Source organism: Anolis carolinensis, chromosome 1, assembly GCF_035594765.1.
Source record: "Anolis carolinensis isolate JA03-04 chromosome 1, rAnoCar3.1.pri, whole genome shotgun sequence".
Lineage (NCBI taxonomy): Eukaryota > Metazoa > Chordata > Lepidosauria > Squamata > Dactyloidae > Anolis > Anolis carolinensis.
The window spans coordinates 245,791,678-245,812,874 of NC_085841.1; the positions used below are offsets into that span (position 1 = coordinate 245,791,678).

General features: G+C 39.3%; 1 protein-coding gene across 1 annotated transcript in view; it reads right to left on the reverse strand.

Moving 5' to 3' along the window:
* The window catches only part of cntnap5 (contactin associated protein family member 5), a 482,960-nt gene that overhangs the window by 216,413 nt on the left and 245,350 nt on the right, over positions 1-21,197 (reverse strand). Inside the window, exons 8-10 of the mRNA XM_008110020.2 lie at positions 11,011-11,275; positions 8,190-8,339; positions 1,755-1,926 (exon numbers count right to left, since the gene is read on the reverse strand). Coding sequence (XP_008108227.2) covers positions 1,755-1,926; positions 8,190-8,339; positions 11,011-11,275 — 587 coding nt within the window. The remainder of the gene's footprint in view (positions 1-1,754; positions 1,927-8,189; positions 8,340-11,010; positions 11,276-21,197) is intronic.

Sequence of the window (21,197 nt, forward strand, 5' to 3'; positions counted from 1 at the left end):
AGATTTCAAAGAACAGATTCAAATACTGACCTTCCCCACCCTTTGTCAACATAATTATCAGAAATAGTGCTAATTGGCAAGTAACTCACAAACATGCAAATCTTTAGTTTAGTTCTTTATGACCCAAAATAGATTAAGAACCAGGTTTTCCTGTTCAGGCATACAGAAGTTATACTTCTACCAATAGACTGAAGAGTTGGAAAACATTACGTACAATGAATACAGGAATACTTCAACTAACAAAGTCACTGGCAAAGAAGATCCTTTTATAAAGATTTTTCCCCTACCCCTCTTCATATCAACCTTCTTGTTCTCCTTGCTGGAAGTTTTTTCTCTAACAGCATTGAATTAGAAGGGCAGTGAAATACCGGGGAAACATAGACTTTCATCTGCAGTGTTGCAGCAGCAAGTCTGCAGTAAGCCAATTATTTCCCTTGAACTGGGAAAGAATGGGATCCTCAACTAATCCTATAGGCCCGGGCTGTGGCGCAGGTGGGAGAGCAAGCCAGTGCAATTAACTGCAATGAATCACTCTGACCAGGAGGTCATGAGTTCGAGCCCCGCTCGGAGCCTATGTTTGTTTGTCTTTGTTCTATGTTAAAAGGCATTGAATGTTTGCCTATACAGTAGAGTCTCACTTATCCAACGTAAACGGGCCAGCAGAATGTTGGATAAGTGAATATGTTGGATAATAAGGAGGCATTAAGGAAAAGCCTATTAAACATTAAATTAGGTTATGATTTTACAAATTAAGCACCAAAACATCATGTTATACAACAAATTTGACAGAAAAAGTAATTCAGTACACAGGAATGCTATGTAGTAATTACTGTATTTACGAATTTAGCACCAAAATATCATGATGTATTGAAAACATTGACTACAAAAATGCGTTGGATAATCCAGAACGTTGGATAAGCGAGTGTTGGATAAGTGAGATTCTACTGTATGTGTAATGTGATCCGCCCTGAGTCCCCTTCGGGGTGAGAAGGGTGGAATATAAATGCTGTAAATAAATAAATAAATAAATAAATATTCTAATTGTGGGCCCATCCAAACAGGCCTTAAAAGTCAGACCTGTCTTGGTTTTTTTTGGAGGTGTTCAAACAACGCCCCAGTAAAACTGAATTAATTTGGAACAAAACAGGGTGGTTTTGTTGTTGTTGTTAGTTTTGGATTAAGTATTATTTTCAATTCCTCTGCATCACCAGTGATCATTTACAATCCTGGTGCAGAAAATAAAGGGGTATAAAATGTACTACATTAGGTATAAGTTCCTAAAGTTTCTTTCCTTTACATTATGTAGATATTTCTTTATTGTGTTCAAGAAATGTGACAATACCTTAGCAGCATACACCTTGTCAATGATTCATTTTAACAAAATAACAGTATTAAAAAGAGGTGGTATGTTTTCATGATTCAAAGAACATTTCCTTTTCCTTCCCATCTATTTAAAACTTCAAAGATATCAGAAACAGTTTGGGCATAAAATGTAATTCTTGCAGAAATCTGAAGCTTGATTTAAATTTGGCACATTTCATCTTCAACAAACTGGCATGGGAAGAGAAGAAGAGAGAGATTTATGTGATTTACATTTTCCCAGATCTTCACAGCAATACTTTATCTCAGCAGTTCCATTATCCCTAATATCAATAATGTTGGTGGATTAGAATTTTTTGGTTATAGAAAACTGTACTTATAAGCCACTTAGCTGAAAGAAAACAAAGCATAAGAAAAAGAGAAAGAATAATTACCTGTCTTTGATGCCACAGAGATCAATGCGCAAATCGCTAAAATTCCCCAGGGAACCTTGCTGAACTAAAATGAGGTCTTTGGGCTGGTTATCAATAAAAATGAGTCTCATGCAGCCTTGAAAAGCCGTAATGGGATTTAAACATTTCAAATCAGTGAAATTGTGAGGGCACCCTGTGGGACAAAGAAGGGAGAAAAGAGCGAGATGAAGTATAGTTAAATGACAATTTATTTCTTGGGGTTTTACCAATGGAAGATCTAATTATTCCTAGTGTTTCCATCACCTGCTCAACATGAGTATTTGAGTTATACATTCTCTGGTAATAAATAAAAAATTAAGGCAACAAATAGATGATGATGTGATAAAAGAGCATCTAGAACAAGTTCATACACCCTTCATTTCATTCCTTTTATGATATAAAAAGTAATCAAAAGATTATGCCATACATTTTGAATTGAATATGTGCTGAACTTGAAATAGTCTCTATAAACTGCAGTTTTCCAAGGCTTTCTCTTAATTGAAAAAAAAAATTCTAAAATTGTCCATTGCTTTCTTTGAGAGCTAATTTAGTGCAGAAATGCATCTTCAGTCCATCTAGATATCTCTGAATGTTCTACTTTGACGGCAACCATATAGAGTTCTAGGCAGAGAAAAGTTTTCTCTTACCTTAAAGATGGAGATGCCAGGCCTTCAAGATCCTGTTGGCCATGGAAACCCCATCAGCCTGAATAGCATAACCTGGAGTGAGGATTTATAGCTGTACCAACCCAACAAAATGGAAATCACACGTTGCTCACATTGACTCTAAGTACCACAAAACGTGGCGATATATCAGCAGAGATTTTCTTATGACTACAACTGAAGAAGCATAAAGGATGCTTGACTTAGGGCCCTTCCACACAGCCATATAACCCAGAACATCAAGGCAGAAAATCCCACAATATCTGCTTTGAACTGAGTCCACACTGCCATATATTCCCGTTCAAAGCAGATAATGTGAGATTTTATTCAGCTGTGTGGAAAAGGCCTTAATTATGCAGAAGAAAAATGTTCTACATATGCTCAGAACACTCAGAAATTTCAGCTGAAGAAACAGTTCCTAATTTTCAACCTGATCTTGGGAGCTGTGCCCTTATTGATGTACATGTGTTTGATCAGCGCTTTCTAGCTGACTTTCCCTTTGGTGTAACTGGTTTTTTTAAGAGGGTGAGGAGTTGCTTGAAGGGCCAGCAGAGGAGACGGAGGTCAGCAGCTTCTAGCAATCTCCCCAACCTAGCCCAGCCACTGCTGAAGATGAGCCTTCAGTAAAATAAAATACACCCCAGCAGTCTGAAGAAGCGCTTCTAGAAGAAGCTGAAGCAAACTCGTGCAAGCAAGCTAGAGAACCACCACCTCTAAAGTATAGGAAAGAATGGAACGGATATCTCAGATCTCAAAGATTAGCTGAGAAATGATAGTTAATCAAGCAGCAGCTGAGATCACAAGATTTAAAACCCTCAGTGATGTGACTTTTGCTATTGACAGCATTGTTATCTGACTGAAGTCCAACATCTGTTTGTTACTGATCTGACTCTTTTGCTTTACTGGCTTGACTTCCATGAGTTCTGACTTTGGCTACATGGATTTTGGATCTCCACATTGGCTTATGCTTCCCTGTGTTTTGGATTTCATGCTTAAGATTTCAGTTTTAACTTTTGGACATTCTGGTATGACTTTCAAGGACTCCTGTATCTGGCTTCTTACCTTTGGGCTGTTGACTCTGGCTGGCCTACATGTTAATGCTGACCCTTCTACACTACACTAAAACCTGAGAGAAAGTGAGTTAAAGAAAACCTCTACCTCTCGGGTTCCAATCCTCACTCCTCACCCAAACCCTGGGCTTCCCTGGGAAGGATGGCTAGATGGTATCCTTGGTCAAACAAAGGTTGACTTAGGATGCCATCCAGCCCCCATTCAGTCCCCCATTTTGGGCCCAAAACTTATCAGAGTGGCTTGCCAGCAGCATAGACCTCTCTCGACCCAGGAGGACTGTCAAGAAAGGCCTGCTCTGCCCACAGGCCTCTCCAGTAAATTTTGGGCCCAAAATAGGAGGCTGGAGGAGATGGGGTGGGCACCATCCCACTCCTCTGGGCTTCAGGAGCCTGAAGAACCAGGATGGCTGTGGGGACTAACCCCTGAGATCGCAGAACACAGTCCTGGAAGTCAGTCTCCACAGGCCAAGCACCTCAACAAACCCAGGTCTATCAGTACAGCCTGGATCTGTTGAGGTGCTTAATTAATCTGAAGCAAACTGGTAAAATCAAGTTTACTTTATATTAATGCCTCTGGTATATCCATTACCTATCATGGGTTTTGGACCTGTTTGGTAGAGGCCTGCCATTTGTTTTGGATTGAGCTTCTCATACAGTATATGAGAAGCAAGAAATTTGTAAATAAGGAAGAAACAAAAGAGAGGTGCAAATGATGAAAAGGAAACTTGAAGGGATTGTAAGGTGAGATACCATACTTTGAAACAGTCTTTCTCAACCTAACACTGGGGGCGGGGGGGGGGGGGGTGAGGCAAATTTAAAAGAACAAAAAGAGCCCTTTTCAATGGAAGCAGTAGCTTTCCCAAAGTCATGAATATTTTCATGTAAATCCCCAGATCTGCTCAACCACTCCAAAAACAACAATAATGATTTAATTAATTAAATAATCCCACTTAGTAGTGTTTATACTACCAAATTAGTTTTCCAATTTCAAATATTTGAGATTATTGAATTAAGTCTCAAACCTAATGTTCCAAGCTCTAGTTGCAAATCTGAATCAGAAGGGCCGAGAGAATTACTAGAGAATGAATTTAGTATTCACTGTTAATCAATGAGCAATTGGACTAGTCAAATCAGAAGCATTAATATAGCAAGAGCTCTCTGAGTCAGGGCATTAGACCCAAGGTAATTTCACTTGCAACAGATTTTGCTCAGATATACATAACACTAGTGATCAGTTAAGCAGCTATGTGTGGCAGTCCACCAAGGTTCATTGTTTTCAATGTGTTGGAACTGCAAAACATGGGGCATTACGTATGCAAGAGACCTTACGGGCCCATTTGATAATTGGTGACTTATGTTTTTTCTGCGTCCTAAACAATGCAATCTCCCAAATTACTTCAGCTAACAAGCTGAAGCAGTAATAAATGTAAACGTTTGTGTATCTGGTTTAAGCTAAGCAAAGTACATATACTGCTATACTTAGCAATGAAGCAACAGCTGGGTGAGGTTTAGTCATTGCCTTCCTGCTGATAAGGTATGCCCTAGAAATCCTAAGCCACCCTTTTCAACATGGTGTTTGCATTGGGCCAAACCTTTTGCCAGCTTGCTGGTCTTACGAATGCATCTGGGCTAAAAATGACTTCAATATTTAGGGAGAAACAGATAGAGATAATGGAAATGTCATGTGATAGCACTGTGCTTCCACGATATAAGCAGGTAAAGGCTCTGAAATATCACAGGTGCAAAGATCAAATCAAAATGAAGTCTCCAGATTGTTCAAGTTGGTTTTAACTGAAACAGCATCACATATGTAATCAGGAGGCACAGCCAAACAGTATTAATCTACGGCAAATGTTCTGCTAACCTTGCTAGCATAGAATGAAATTTAAAGCAAACAGACAAGATTACAATGATCAGGGGAGGCTATATCGTGAGCCAAAGTATAGCAACTATTATAACCAGAGTAGGTTCTAGGGAGCAGCAGTAGCATCTATTTCTTATGAGTCCTTGCCTGTTGCCCTCTATTGAAAGCAGGAACAGCTGATGCTTACATATGGAAGATGCAGTGAATCACCTTGTGGTATTATTTAAAATGTCAAGGAGCTATCCAGAGTGCTGAACTGTTTTTCCATTTTAGTCTCAGCACCTTTGATAACTCTTTTAAAGTCTGGAATAAAGCCTGGAGTGGATTCTCTGCAACTTTGACATGGATGCCATCAGCAGCCCTTGGTTGGAGGACAGTGTGGGTGTATTGCACAACCATTCACTTTATTTATTTGTTTTATTTCTCTGCAAATGGGATATAAGGCATCTCAGATAAAATTAGTTAAAGTGATGTTTTTTTAAAAAAATCAAAACACCATAATTTTTTTTAAAAAAATCTGAACATTAAAAAATATTTTTTAAAAAATCAGTTTACTCTGTGAGAATAATTACATATTTAAAGTCTAGTTGGACAAAAACATCTTTGTCAGATGGTTAAGGACAACAGGAAGGGAGTCAGCCTAAGTGTTCTGTAGAAGTGAAATACAGAGGGTAGGAACAGCCACTAAAAAAGTTCTTTCTCATGTCCTTGCTAAGCAAGTCTGTGATGAATGGTATGACTAAGAGAGTCTTAGAATTATAGCAGGTTCATATAGAAACAAAAGGTATTTCAGAGGCTCTGGACCTAAACCATACATGACATGACCACTAAATTCCCATAAGGTTGTCTGGGGTCCTCTGATGTGGGAGGAAAATGTTAGGCCAATGTCACTATCAAACAACAGGCACTGGTAATTCCATTTTGAGTAATAAAAAAATGAAGACAGCCACACAACCTTGTTCTTTGCCTAAGGCAATAATATGTCTTGTGCTGGCCCTATCAGTAACTAGTGTTATACATATATGACAGAAACGTATTGGGAGGTTTTTGAAAATTAGATTTTTAAGATACCATAGACTCCACTGAAATCTACAGAAAAAAGTGCCTATGCCTACACACATTTTCCCCTCTCATTAGTTGTATTAGTTTCTGGAAGAAACCAAGCAACACATTTGAAGGATGTTCTATAAGACCTAAATAGAATCAGGATGCAGAACGCCTGTTAATTGTGTTTTCACACTAGAATTTAAATTTGTATGATGTTTCTATTGGTGCTTTTCCAGATTTTAATCATAGGAACTCTGAATGATTAAATGCCTATCAAGTGCTCATGCATGATATTTAAAAAAAGAACTTTCAATCAAAATCTGGAAGCCATGTTGTCAACTTGTCAAAGTTATTTTAAAAAACCAATGAGGAAAAAACTAAAAGACATTGTTAGTTTTTGAAGAACATACACTGTGTTTATATTTTATATTTGAGATGCTGTCTGATATTAAAAGATAAGCAGTATCAACCCTGATTTGTACTTGAATGGGAAATCATCAATGAATACTAGGTCCTGTGGGCTCTACTTCAGAAGGAGGAAATGGCAAAACCAACTGTGAGTATCCTTGGCTAAAAAAAACGTATACATTTGATGGGATCACCACAAGTCAACAGGTGACTTGTGGTGACCCCATGATCTTCTGTCCTTATATATAGTAATAAACAATACCAAAATCAACTCTTTCTGCTGAGACAGTATCTTGGTTGAATATAAAATACATGCTTGCTAGATAAGCAAAGACACTCCTTTGAAAACTGGTATCAAACTGCTCTTGTGATAAATCATTATTTGGCTGTTCTGAAAGCCATTTCCAGTCTAGAGCCATTTCCCAAAGGGGGGGGGGACTCGTGTTTACATTTGAACCGTCAAAGCAAATCAGAAGACAAAGCTCTGCATGTTGATATATGGTTATTTGCTTTATTTGTTTTAAAAAGCCCAATGTTAGCAACAGAAAGTTGAAACCAGAGATTCAAGTAAGAGAAGGGAAGATAGGTCAAAATAATAATTAGGACAGGAAATGACTAAGGCATGAACTAAGCAAAGGAAGCAGAAAGAAAAGGTTCGATTTTGGCAATGCTATAAAGGAAAGTCATTGAAAACCATACTGTTTTTGAAAACTAGTAATACTTAGCAAAAATTGCATTTTTTTCAAAGAAGACATTTTCTTCAAATAAAACAAGCTTTCTGTGCAGAAATATTATTTTCTGCAGAGAAACCTTTGTTATGTGCATAAAATCTATTTTCTGTCCAAAAATGCTCTTTTTCTATGCAGAAAACCTGGAGGAAAAGAGAGAGCCCTTTGTGTGAATCAAGATGTAATTATTGTTCTTCACTCATCAGTTCAGCTACATATCAGATGATATCATCCAACTCCCCATGGTGTCATCAAGCTGACAAAGTACCTGGAATAGAGGAATCTGGCCTGACACCCTATACAATTCCCCACCCCTACAAAACACAATTATTCGCAATCTTTCCCCAAATCCTCATTAATTTCGGGTTTGGCAGGCTGTTTACAAAACTGACATGCTCTCTCATATTTGCTGTAACTGGGGAATATAATCTGGTTTCTCCATATATTGAAAGTGTTCACTTTTCTGTAAGCTTTGACAGCTGAAACCCCCAAACATTTTGCTTCTCAGTCTTCCATGAGGCAATGCATTATAACTGTTTGCTGACAGCATAGATTAAAAAGTTTTTAAAACACACAAACAGCAGAATAGGAGGGATACATTATTTTTAAACATTTTTATTACATTGGAGCCAACTTACCTCCAAAAAAGTAGCTGTGCCCTGAATAAATCTGAGAAACTGTGGTTGCATGAACAGCTGATGTGACATCATTATCTAGAGTTAGTGTGATCCGATGTCTCCTAGCATTGATGTTAACTGAATGCCATAGGCCATCATAGAGATTACTGCCTGGAAACAAACACACAGTATAAAAGAGAAAAACCAATCACAGGGGACAAGATGGAAGAGGAGGTAGTGATACTTGTGAATAATTTTGGCATACTTTAAGGAAATAACAAAACTACTCCTTAGGGAATGCCAAAGAGAAGCACAGTATAAACAATACAATAACAAATCGCCCCCCCCCCCAGCCAGGAACTATAAAACATATATTAAAAACCTTCCTATTCACTTTAATATATGTGATATATATATAAGTTAACATTCTTTCTCACTGCCACCACTTGGGACACAAGTTCACTTTCAAGCACATTCAATTTTTAAAAAAACAAAACAAAGAAACAGAACACAAAATTGGTGTGGTGCAAATATAGGGAGAAAAATCAAAATACTGGCAAATTTGTCAAAATGAAAATAATTTTTTCTTGAATTACAGATGTTAAATTCACTAAATACAAGAATTCTCCCAGGTTATATCTGCTTGCCCTTCTGGTATTAACATTGAGGAGCCACATGAAAAATGAGATGGAAATTCAAATTAAACATTACTACGGTTAGATACAGAGGCATTCAAATCCAAATTTCGAACAGGCCTAAATTCACAAATCATGCCTTTAAAAAAATCCCAACCATTTTCTGTACCTACTATGAAAATATAATGAATGGTAGAAAATTCTTTTAAAATAATTAAATTTCTGCTACTTCTAAATTTTATGTTGTTTTGTATTTGATGTACAGATGCCGAAAGGCTTTTGTTCTCTCATTTGTCCACCACATAACTATTGATTTTGTATTTCTGATACATCTCAGTAAATAGTAAAGAAGCCATTTTTGCCTGACAGCTTATTTTATTTAGATTATCATAACCCATAAAAACCAGATATTGCATTGAGTTATTTAATTTGGAGCATCACGTGACAGGTTTAAAAGTTGGGAGTGGGTGGATTTTGCCTTGAATTATGAACATCTGGAACTTTCATGGCATCCGTGCTTTAGAGGAAATTTGATTTATTTCCAATCTGTATCATGTTGTCCTTGGCCAATCTTAGTTTTAAGCAATAACTTTCCTTAGGAGTCTGTTTTTCGTTGAGTGGGATTAGAGGTACTTCCACCCCCATGAATTTTAATTTTTGAATCAAGGTGTATGTGTTTGATTAAGACAGATACTTTTTTGCAAAGAAAAAATCTAGCTTTATTGGATGTACTAGACAGTCATAACAATATAGAAATGCCTTTGAGGAAATTTGCAAACAGCAGTATATCAGACATGTAACAAATTAGTTTTTGGTTGTTATCTTGTGAAGAACCACTAAAATACATGTAGCATTAGGTAGGTTAGGAGTCTTGAATCTGGACTTACTCTACCACCAAGCTCTTCGATTCTCTCTAAAATGTCAGATTATAAGAGGTATTCCTTTGACAATTAAGCTTTGCTGGAACAGCAATTTTTTTCTGAGCTTTGGTGTGCAGCTCTATCCTTGGGTTTATTCTCCTGATTTGCTATTTTGTTATGGTTCCTGGTCTTTCTCTTTGGGGTGTAAAAATATTCATCACATTTTCTTATATCAAGACATTCAGTTAAAACAGAGGTGAAAGCCATATTTTGGTATTTCAAACCTTTTGTTTTCGTTTTTATAGAAAATACATTACACAAAAACATATGCAAAATCTACTATTTGTGGACAAAAGGGCTCTTTGTGCAATTTTCTTTTTTGCATCTCTTATTCTAACTTACATTTCATTTCTGACAATAGACTTGCTCATATCTCTTGAGTTCTGGCTCTTGGATAGCCAAAAACTGCTCCCCATGTCCCAGTCCTAATAACCTCTAAAGGCCAAGGGAACTGTGCATTTCCTGAGTGTATTTTACCATGGTTAGGAAAGCTCTTTAACCCAATTAAGCTAAAATGGGCTAGGGACTATGGCCATTCCAGGTGGTTTTTACCCATATCTCTCAACAGTGTGTGTGTGTATATCTTTATCCCTCCATTTGCACTAGGTCAGCAAAGAACAAGGAACAAATACATCAAACGATTAGGTGGTATCTTAAATACTTTATTTTTATTTTGGTTTGAATTTAGTTAACTTGATTCAAGTAGGCCCTAAAACCAATTGAAAGGAAACCTATTAAATTAATGGGTATCACATAAATGTACTTCCTATTCAGCAATTTATTCAATGTGTCAACATTAGTTTGGATATGTTAATCTCTGCCCTTAAAGACTTATTAATACTTAAGCTATTACATAATTAAGACAATTGCATTTAGAGACAAGAGAATGATGTGGATACCTTCTCCTATGTTGGGAGAAAGGGAAGGTACAAATTAAATAAATAAAATAACCAATAAATGGATCTGAAATTTAACAACTCTATGTTGCTACTGCTTTTTTATGATTTGCCTTTTGAATTGCCATCTTGGAATCCAACGACCTTCCGTTCACATGAAGCCCAAGGCTTGCTGTCATATCAACCACAAAGCAGCATATTGTTACATGTTTTTCCTTTTGACTAGATTTGGCACAGAGACTAAATACCCTCTTTTTTTCCTCTCAGCTTGGCTTCTCCAATTAGACATCCCCTAGAAGCAAATGATGTGCTATGATTCATGTCCTCATTTAATAATAATACTAGGAACAAAAGGGAGGGGGAAAACAGCTTCTGGGCAAACATAAAATACCTGTGCCGATGGCCACGTGTCTCTCTGCTACCTTCTGGATGATGAGTGCCAGTCTCCCATGCTGGAGGTACAACAGGAGTGAGCCAGAATCTCCTGACAGCTCAGTGGACAAGAGGAGGCCATCCTTGTTCCATGTACGAAACTGGAAGCTGACTGACAGGCCATCAAGCTGGGGAGTGCCTGGTAACAGCAAGTAACTGCTGTTAGAGCTGTCAAAGGTGATGGGAGTGATTTGTGGTTCTGAGCAGGAAAAAGTCACATTACCCTGAAAAGTAATAGAAAAAAAGGTGGGATGAACACAAGAAACAACAATTAAGCTGTTTCCCCATCCAGCTGCTCTGAACACTCTGCTGTCATCACAACAGCACGGCAACAAAGAAAGCTTTAAAACTGTATTACATATATTATATATTTAGAGAGAAAGATAGAATCACACCCATATGCAGTATGGAGGATTAAAAGGTTTTTCAGATTAGTAGACACATATTCTTGCTGAGATACTGTACTTTCTTGATGAGTCACTTTCTTACAGATTCAATAAAGAGTGGCTTATGGTTCATTTGAATAAGAACAGTGCACTGAATGAGGGAAATGCACACACAAGTGCTGTGAGGAACAGGCTAATGCAGTTTGCCATACTTTGGCTATGTTGTTGTCCACAGATCAGCAGCAGAAATCTATCATGACTTAAATACAGAAGATCCCAGATTTAATCCCAGCAGATATATCTTATTTTAAAGTTTGCATTTGCAGTGCCATATAGTGGTTTGATGTTGGACTCAGGACCTCTTCACACAGATGCCATTTTTCCAGTTGTGGATGGGGCCTGCAGAGATTATGCTGGCTTGGCCCAGTCAGCATTCCTCCCAAAGTGGAGGGGAAGCATCACAAAGTGCTTTCTCCTCCACAAAGGAAAGGAAAACTTTTTTGGGGGTAGCTCCAATGGAACTACTCACAGTTTCCTCTCCTTTTCCCCATATGATCAGGGAAAGGTCTCCAAGGCAATGCATGTTTCGGCCAGAGACACAGCACCAATGCACCTTGTCTCATCCCCATCATATGATGGGGCAAGGAGAGGGGGTGTGAGGTGCCAAGGGGTGCTCCTTGTGCCTTCCCTTTTGCCAGCAACTGCCAGTGAAACAGCACATCCACAGGGGCTGTGTGAAGAGATCCAAGGACTCAGGAAACCAAGGTTCAAATCCCTATTCTGCCATGGAAACCCACTGTGTGACCTTGGGCAAATCCAACTCTCTGATCATCAGAAGGAGGCAAAGACACTCCCACACTCAATAAAACATGGCAAGAATACTTCACAAAAGGCTTGATGTAACTTAGACATAACTTAAAGGCAGATAACAATGCAATTTAATGTTTACCATTTTTGTTTCGGAAGCCACCCTGAGTGACTTCGGGCAGAAGGGGTGGGTTAAAAATTTCAAAAAATTATTATTATGTCTTATAACAATAACACAATTACATATAGTCTTGCTATGCCTTGTAGTCCTTCAACTATGGTGTCAGCTACTAGGTCTAGGAGTAAAAGTAGCATTTCTTCAGAGGTAGAGTCATCACTAGCAGTGGCAACACCAAAGAGGTCTACCATGATGGCATGAGGTTGAGGGCCTATGCTGTCTTAGAGACAGAAAAAGAACTGTTTTCAGTGATAATTATCTGGAAATGGTAGAACTTTCTACAATTCTGTTGTCATGGATGGATTTTCACCAAGACATTTCACCTAGACTTGTTTGGACTCAGAATATGTAAGAGTGGTGAACCATTTTGACAGACTAGAGAGATGGGCCAAAACTAACAAAATGAAGTTCAACAGGGACAAATGCAAGATACTTCACTTCGGCAGAAAAAATGGAAATCAAAGATACAGAATGGGGGACGCCTGGCTTGACAGCAGTGTGTGCGAAAAAGACCTTGGAGTCCTCGTGGACAACTAGTTAAACATGAGCCAACAATGTGATGCGGCTGCTAAAAAAGCCAATGGGATTCTGGCCTGCATCAATAGGGGAATAGCGTCTAGATCCAGGGAAATTATGCTCCCCCTCTATTCTGCCTTGGTCAGACCACACCTGGAATACTGTGTCCAATTTTGGGCACCACAGTTGAAGGGAGATGTTGACAAGCTGGAAAGCGTCCAGAGGAGGGTGACTAAAATGATTAAGGGTCTGGAGAACAAGCCCTATGAGGAGCGGCTTAAAGAGCTGGGCATGTTTAGCCTGCAGAAGAGAAGGCTGAGAGGAGACATGATAGCCATCTACAAATATATGAGGGGAAGTCATAGGGAGGAGGGAGCAAGCTTGTTTTCTGCTGCCCTGCAGACTAGGACACAGAACAATGGCTTTAAACTACAGGAAAGGAGATTCCACCTGAACATCAGGAAGAACTTCCTCACTGTGAGAGCTGTTCGACAGTGGAACTCTCTCCCCGGGGCCGTGGTGGACGCTCCTTCCTTGGAGGCTTTTAAGCAGAGGCTGGATGGCCATCTGTCGGGGGTGCTTTGAATGCGATTTCCTGCTGCTTAGCAGGGGGTTGAACTAGATGGCCCATGTGGTCTCTTCCAACTCTACTATTCTATGATTCTATGATTCTATGATTTAAGATGGTCTATCCTTTTTATTCAGGCAGGCTTTTAGAGATGAAGGTGTTTTAATATCAATTTAGGGGGTGCTGTGGTTTTTAACTTTGAATTTATTTTAATAGTTTTCAACTGTGAATTTTTAAATACTATTTATATTTAATCCTGTTTTAATCATAGAATCATAGAATAGTAGAGTTGGAAGAGACCTCATGGGCCATCTAGTCCAACCCCCCGCTAAGAAGCAGGAAATTGCATTCAAAGCACCCCCAACATATGGCCATCCAGCCTCTGCTTAAAAGCCTCCAAAGAAGATGTTCATATATTTGTATATTTTAAATAGTTGTGCTAATGCTTTGATGTTAAGCTGCTTTGATTCCCTTAGGGGAAGATAAAATGGGGTATAAATGAATATAATAGTAGTAGTAGTAGTAGTAATGGTAATAATAATATCTAGGAAACTCATATAGTTGGAAAGTTTCCTGATGGCTGTTACATCAGTAAGCAATTCCACACGTCCAGGCCCCTGCTTGCCAAATTTGTACAACTTGGGGATGTGGACAGGATCTTTGGAGCAGTGCAGGGCACTGAAATTGTTATAAACCCTTGGTTCCTCTTGTTTCATTAAGAAAGTCAAAAGGAACTGGTTGAGTGGGTTAAGGGAGTGGTCAGTTCCATTTTCACCATGACAGGGTCCCAAAATGCCTGAAGGAGGTTACTGGAAGATGTTCACAGTGTGGGAAAAATTTATTAGATCCCATTATATTGAATAGGAGCCCCTGGTGGTGCAGTGGATTAAACTGCTGAGCTGCTGAACTGGCTGACCAAAAACTCAGCAGTTTGAATCCAGAGAGCAGAGTGAGCTCCCGCTGTTAGCCCCAGCTTCTGCCAACCTAGCAGTTCAAAAACATGCAAATGTGAATAGATCAATAGGTACCACTCCAGCGGGAAGGTAACGGTGCTCCATGCAGTCATGCTGGCCACATGACCTTGGAGGTGTCTAGGGACAACATCGGCTTTTAGAAATGGAGATGAGCACCAACTCCCAGAGTCAGACACGACTAGACTTAATGTCAGGAGCACCTTTACATTTACCTATTATATTGAATAGCTATCCAGATCCCTAAAACTGAGAGGATACCACATGCTCTGGTATCTTGCCCAAAAATGCAATATTGGACAGTGGTCAATAGCTATAGACCCCCTCCAAAAACTGAACTAGCCTATGACTAAGCAGGGACCAAGTCCTCATTCACTGATAGGTTGGGGAAATTGAAACATTTTCTTCTTTGCAGCCTAGACATAAAGCTGAACTGATCTTTCACCTGATCCAGATGCTGGCTCCTAAGATAGACTGAGGAGGAGCAGAGCAGGATACATGTTTCCTTAATCAAGTAGCTGATCTAGGAGTCCAGCTAACAACAGCAGCAGCAGCAGAATAGTTGCTTTAGATATCATATGTATCCCCAGATGTTTTCTTTGGTTTCAGTAAAGCAGACTGAGTGTTGGGTTGGGCAAATGCATTATCTACAGATGATGTACTTCTTTTATCTCCCTTGATCAGATAGGATGAAAATATATTTCACCTTGTAGTGATCTTCCTTTACTTCTAACTTTAAAAAAGCATTCTTGACCCAAAATGCTTGGGCTTCTGAAGATTTTACACTACAGTTGGCCAGATTCCATCATTTCTTTCTTTCTTCTTCAGATAAACCATTTCTGGAGCAATTTTATTTAAGTGACTGGAGATAGCCCTCAAGCTTTCCTTCTAACTTTTAATATCACCATTATTTCAGATCTAAATGCCCTCTTGTGCAGTAACTGAAGTCCTAGTATCTTTGTTCTTAGTAATTCCATTGTAGTTTATTCAACCAAGTCATATAACAAGCAATTAACCATAGAAGAGGAGACATAAATTCAGATCTTTTACAAAGAGAAAACAAGAGTGTTTCAGTGTGTGGTGGATAGCTGTATCTGCATGCTTTTGAACCGAGGCACTTCGTGAAATATCAACCAAAATCTGATAAATCTGATTGAAGTTTAAAATGTTCTCTGTGGCACAGTCTCTCATTAGAGCTGGTATCTCATTCTAAGAGAACCATTAGAATGAACAAAAGATGACTGATACAAGGAAAATAATAGGGTGTTTGGGGATTCCCATATTGGAAGGATAAGACAAAATGATGCGCCTTGGAGTGCAGATCAGAAAGGAGGGGATGTAACTGACTCCCAGTGGTGGGTCTATGTGAAGCAGTCTGGATTGGCAATGCCCTACCTTCAGTTCACTAGAGGAGCCAAGTAACTTGAGGATGGAAGCCAGAGGTGGGGTTCAAGGTAAAGACAACAGTTAACAGTGTGTGGCAGCCTCTACTGGCATCCAGGTCTCCAGCCCAGGTCCCGAACACCTGGTTCATTGATCAGCATGTGGACTTTTCAATGCTGAGATCCAGGACCCATGTGCTGGACCCAACCCAGTCATCAGTTGTAACTAATAATAGTTGTGGCCTTGTTACTCCTAAAAGTAGTAATGTCTCGTGTTGTCTTTCCACATGGAGAGCCTCACTCTGTACAAACAATTAGGTATTGGCTTGATTCTAATTAATATTGCCAGATGTAACATAGTAATGGTGAAAAAAATGTCTTTTCTTCTAATACAGCAACCTTCATGAACATGAAAACCATTTCATATTGTGTGTGTGTGGGGGGGGGGGGGGGGAGACTAAAATTCTAGTAACAGACATCCAGATAGTTACATTTCTTTTGGAGGTGATTTCTCTGTGTGTGTGCATGTGACATTTTGGACTCTTCAGTGGAAAATATTTTTTTATTTATTCAATATTATGGTAACATAGTTATGTATGCACTGTGTTTTAGATATTATAAGATGAGGTTCAGGGGAGGGTAAGATACTTGAATGTTGGGAATGAGTCGTGATTGGTAAGGTGTCTGAGACGATTTTGAAAAGTCTGGTATAAGAAAGTGGGTCAAAAATGAGGGGGTGCCTGTCAAAATTAGTTAGGGTAGAGTTAATGACTGAAGTCTGAAAAGTGATAAGAGTCAACCAAGATATGAGCGTGTGAGAGCTAAATGTGATTTAAATGTATTAAATAAGTAATCCACAGTGTTATGTTCAATCTCTATTAAATAAATCAGTATTTTTGTATTACAAAACCTACCCTCTACCTTTTCAGGTTAAGCATTCATAGATTATTCACAGACTTCTGTATTTACTAGGTATGTGCAATCCAGAAAAAAAATGGTTCTGAACTTTGTTCGAAAGTAGGGGGCTCTGATGCTTCGTTTCTAAAGTCATTTCTGAACTTTGAAGGCAAAAAGTTCAAAACTTTCCAAAACTTCAGAATATTCATATGTACCTCGTTAATGTTGGACGTGCATGCACATAGCCGCCCTGAGTCCCCTCGGGTGAGAAGGGCGGGGTATAAATGATTGAAATAAATAAATAAATAAATAAATAAATAAATAAAATAAAGGAAAACATTATTGTCAATGGGGAAACTTCTCTCTCTGTCATTTTTTAGCTATCCTGATAAAACTTGCTACAGTGGTAGAACACATTTACCACTTTTAGCTCACTAAAATTCAGAATGTTTGACTTATACTCAGATTTTTGGTGAATTTTCAAAGCTTTTATATTTTTTTTAATAATAACAAAAATCTGTTCCTGGTTTAAAAGTGTTATTTCCTATTTCATTGGATTGTCTTTACTTTGAAAGTCATAGTTCTACTTCAGAAACTTTGTGGTTAAATTGGTGGAGACTCAACAAACCATAATGTGCTATTTATAGGATTATGTCCCTTGCGCAAAGACAAAGTTTTGGCAGTGTAATAAGGTTTTGCCATGTTTTTATGACAGACCCAATTAGGAAATGGTATTGATCAACCAGTAACAGAAATCATAGTACAACATGCAACCACTCCTGGCAGATGACCAGTCTCTGAATAAGGAAATTTGTTCCTGGTTTGAAAGTGTTATTTCCTCTTTGATTGGGTTTCCTGGGGCTGAGAGTGTGTGACCTGCCCAAGATCACCCAGTGGGTTTCCATGGCTGAGTGGGGAATCAAGCCACAATCCTAGTCCAATTCTCAAACCTCTCCCTCCCTCCCTCCCTTCCTCTTTCTCTCTCTAAACTGTTCATACCTTCCAAGAATTCAAAGATGAAAACATCCAAGTTTGGTTAAGATGGTCAATGTATTAATAAGGAAAGAGTGAGGACAAAAGGGGGTGGGGAATGTTAAGAGGAGAGAGGAAATGGGACATCTTGGAAATGTAGTTTTAAAGCTGACATGCTCCTCCGTTACTATTGGGGAAACTTCAGAGGCTGCTATCTCCCTTATTTTTAAAGCTATTGGGGTGAAACTTGCTGCAATGGCAGAACGTATTTATCACTCTTTGCCCATAAAGTTTCATAATGTTTCACTTCTCCACAGAATTTTAGGGAATTATTAAAGGTTTTTAAAACAACCTTTTAAAAAGATCCTCTCTGCCCCCCCCCTTTCCTGGCTGAGAGGCACAGGTTTAGCGTGGCTTCCCTAGTATTGACACACAACCACAGCGAGTGGAGGGGGGAGGCCTGGTCTCTGAAAGGTCCCCTCTACTTTGTGGGGTGCCTCAAGGGGCCATTCTCTCCCCTCTGTTGTTTAACATCTATATGCGACCACTTGCTCAGTTGGTCCGAGATTTCGAGCTCGAGTGTTATCAATATGCTGACGACACTCAGCTTGTGTTAAAGATGGAAGGCCGACCGGATTCTGTACCCGACAATTTTCATCAGTGCCTCAAGGCCATTATTGGATGGTTACGTTCCAGTAGGTTAAGGGTGAATCCAGCAAAGACAGAGATCCTATGGCTGGGCCGCCCGGGCAGTGGGGATATCCAGTTGCCAATCCTGGATGGTGAAGCGCTACGCCCGTCTTCACTAGTAAAGAGTCTGGGAGTCCTCTTGGACCCTTCACTGACGATGGAGGCCCAGGTCTCTGCCGTTAGCAAAACCGCCTTTTTTCATCTTCGGCAGGCTAGACGGCTAGCCCCCTATCTGTCTAGGGACAACCTGGCTACGGTGATCCAGGCTACGGTCATCTCGAGACTGGACTACTGTAATGCCCTTTACATCGGCCTTCCTGTGTCGGTGATCCGGAAGCTCAAATTGGTGCAAAATGCAGCTGCCCGGCTCCTTGCGGGAGTCCCGATGAGATGCCACATAACACCAATCTTACGGCAGCTGCACTGGTTACCAATTGAGCACCGGATCACTTTCAAAGTGATGGTACTTACCTTTAAGGCCTTACATGGTCTAGGGCCGATGTACCTGAGGGACCACCTCACTCCCTACAAACCCCAGAGATCCCTCCGTTCTGAGGACCAAGACCTGTTGGAAGTCCCCAGTTTTAAGGCCTTGCGTCTAACAGCAACTAGACGGAGAGCCTTTTCAGCAGTGGCACCATCTCTCTGGAACACCTTGCCACCTGAAGTCCGTGCCTTGCGGGACTTGTCGGCTTTCCGCAGGGCAAGTAAGACACAGCTGTTTCGGCAGGCCTTTGAGTTCTGTTAGATGTTTTAAAAGGTGCTTTTAGGATGTTTTAAAGATATTTTTAAAGATGTTTTAAAGATGTTTTAAGATGTTTTTAAATTGTTGATTTTAGCCGGTTCTTGTAAGCCGCCCCGAGCCCTAGGGGAGTGGCGGCATATAAGTTTGAAAAATAAATAAATAAATAAATAAATATACAGTAGAGTCTCACTTATCCAACACAAACGGGCCGGCAGAATGTTGGATAGGCAAATATGTTGGATAATAAGGAGGCATTAAGGAAAAGCCTATTAAACATCAAATTAGGTTATGATTTTACAAATTAAGCACGAAAACATCATGTTATACAACAAATTTGACAGAAAACGTAGTTCAATAGGCAGTAATGCTATGTAGTAATTAGTAATTACTGTATTTATGAATTTAGCACCAAAATATCTCGAAGTATTGAAAACATTGACTACAAAAATGCGTTGGATAATCCAGAATGTTGGATAAGCGAGTGTTGGATAAGTGAGACTCTACTGTACTATTATTTCCTTAACTCCTCTTTGCAGATTCCATGATTGTATGTATTATAATAATTAGACTGTTCCTCAATGCCACATATCGCTGCTCCAGCCCAATGCTTTCTGAGAAATGTAGTTCAGTGCAGGCATTGTCACATCTCCTTGCTTCCCATTAAATTACTATAAATGGGGGAAATTCAGATGCTCCTTTCTCTCTCATTTTTAAAGCTATTGGGGTGAAACTAGCTACAATGGTAGAACATATTTATCACTATTTGCCTATCAAGTTTCGTAATGTTTCACCCATCCACTGATTTTTTTGGGAGTTTTCAAAGTTTTTTAAAACAACATTTCCCCCCTCCTCCTGTCAGCCCTGATTGGCTGAGAGGCATGCCAACATGTTTGACTTCACCTCTCAGAGGAGCTTGGTCACAGCTACATCTGAAGACATCAGAGACATAAGAAACGAAGGCTCCTTTTGATTCAAATTCTTAATATTGGGAAGGCAGTGAGCAGGTGGGTCGGAACTCGCTTCAAAAGTGCTTTAGATCCGAATTAGATCTAAATTTTAATGAGCATATGAACAAATGCACAAGCTTAGTATTTACTATTGTCACCTCCACTGTATGCTCAAAAATACATTTTCTCTAGGTATATTTAAACTCCCTAGCCTAATACTGGAAATGGAGCATAGAATTGTGCTGGAGGACCTAGAGATACCTAGAAATAAAACTTCTCTAGGCATTTGTATGTCCTCCAGCATGACTCTGTGGTTAACTTCTGCCAGAAGTTGGCATTTGTATATCCTATATGGCTAGAGATTGATCATAGAATAGTGGTGGAGGACTTTCAAACTATTCTTTCATGTGAAAAAGAAAATTAGTGGACCTATATTTGTTAGCTTTTTTAAACTTTTGCAAGGATCCTATACCTCAACCTTTGAGAATGTGGAGGACTAACGATAACCTTGAGCCTTTGAGAATGCCAAATATTGGAAAGTTGAGTTCTGACATGGTCTGCAGTGGCAGCTTCTAATTAGATGTGGTGGTATCCAATTGAGATAAAACCATAAATAATATCCCACACAGGAATAGCATATAGGAAATTGGTGGTCACACCAATAGGGCACAAGGAGATCAACACATTGGGTGGAAGAAATGGGATAAGGGAAAGTCCTCTATTTGTTAGCAGCAAAGGGACAAGCAGAACCCTAGAATGCATGCAGGCAGAGATGGGTGGATTTTGATCTATTCTGTCAAGAATAGCTACACAGCCACTAAGTTATTTCTATTGATTTTTTAAAAAGTTCCTGCACATCTAAAGAGAAAACCATGGAAATCTCTTCTGCTGTAAAACTGGCAATTTTCCTAATTTCATATAGTGAGATACACATTCACAGAGCTCTGAGGATGCCTGCCATAGATGTGGGCGAAACGTCAGGAGAGAATGCTTCTGGAACATGGCCACACAGCCCGAAAGACATACAACAACCCTCCTGAATATAGTTGCATATTTACACAGTAAATAAAGTAATATTTACTTTATA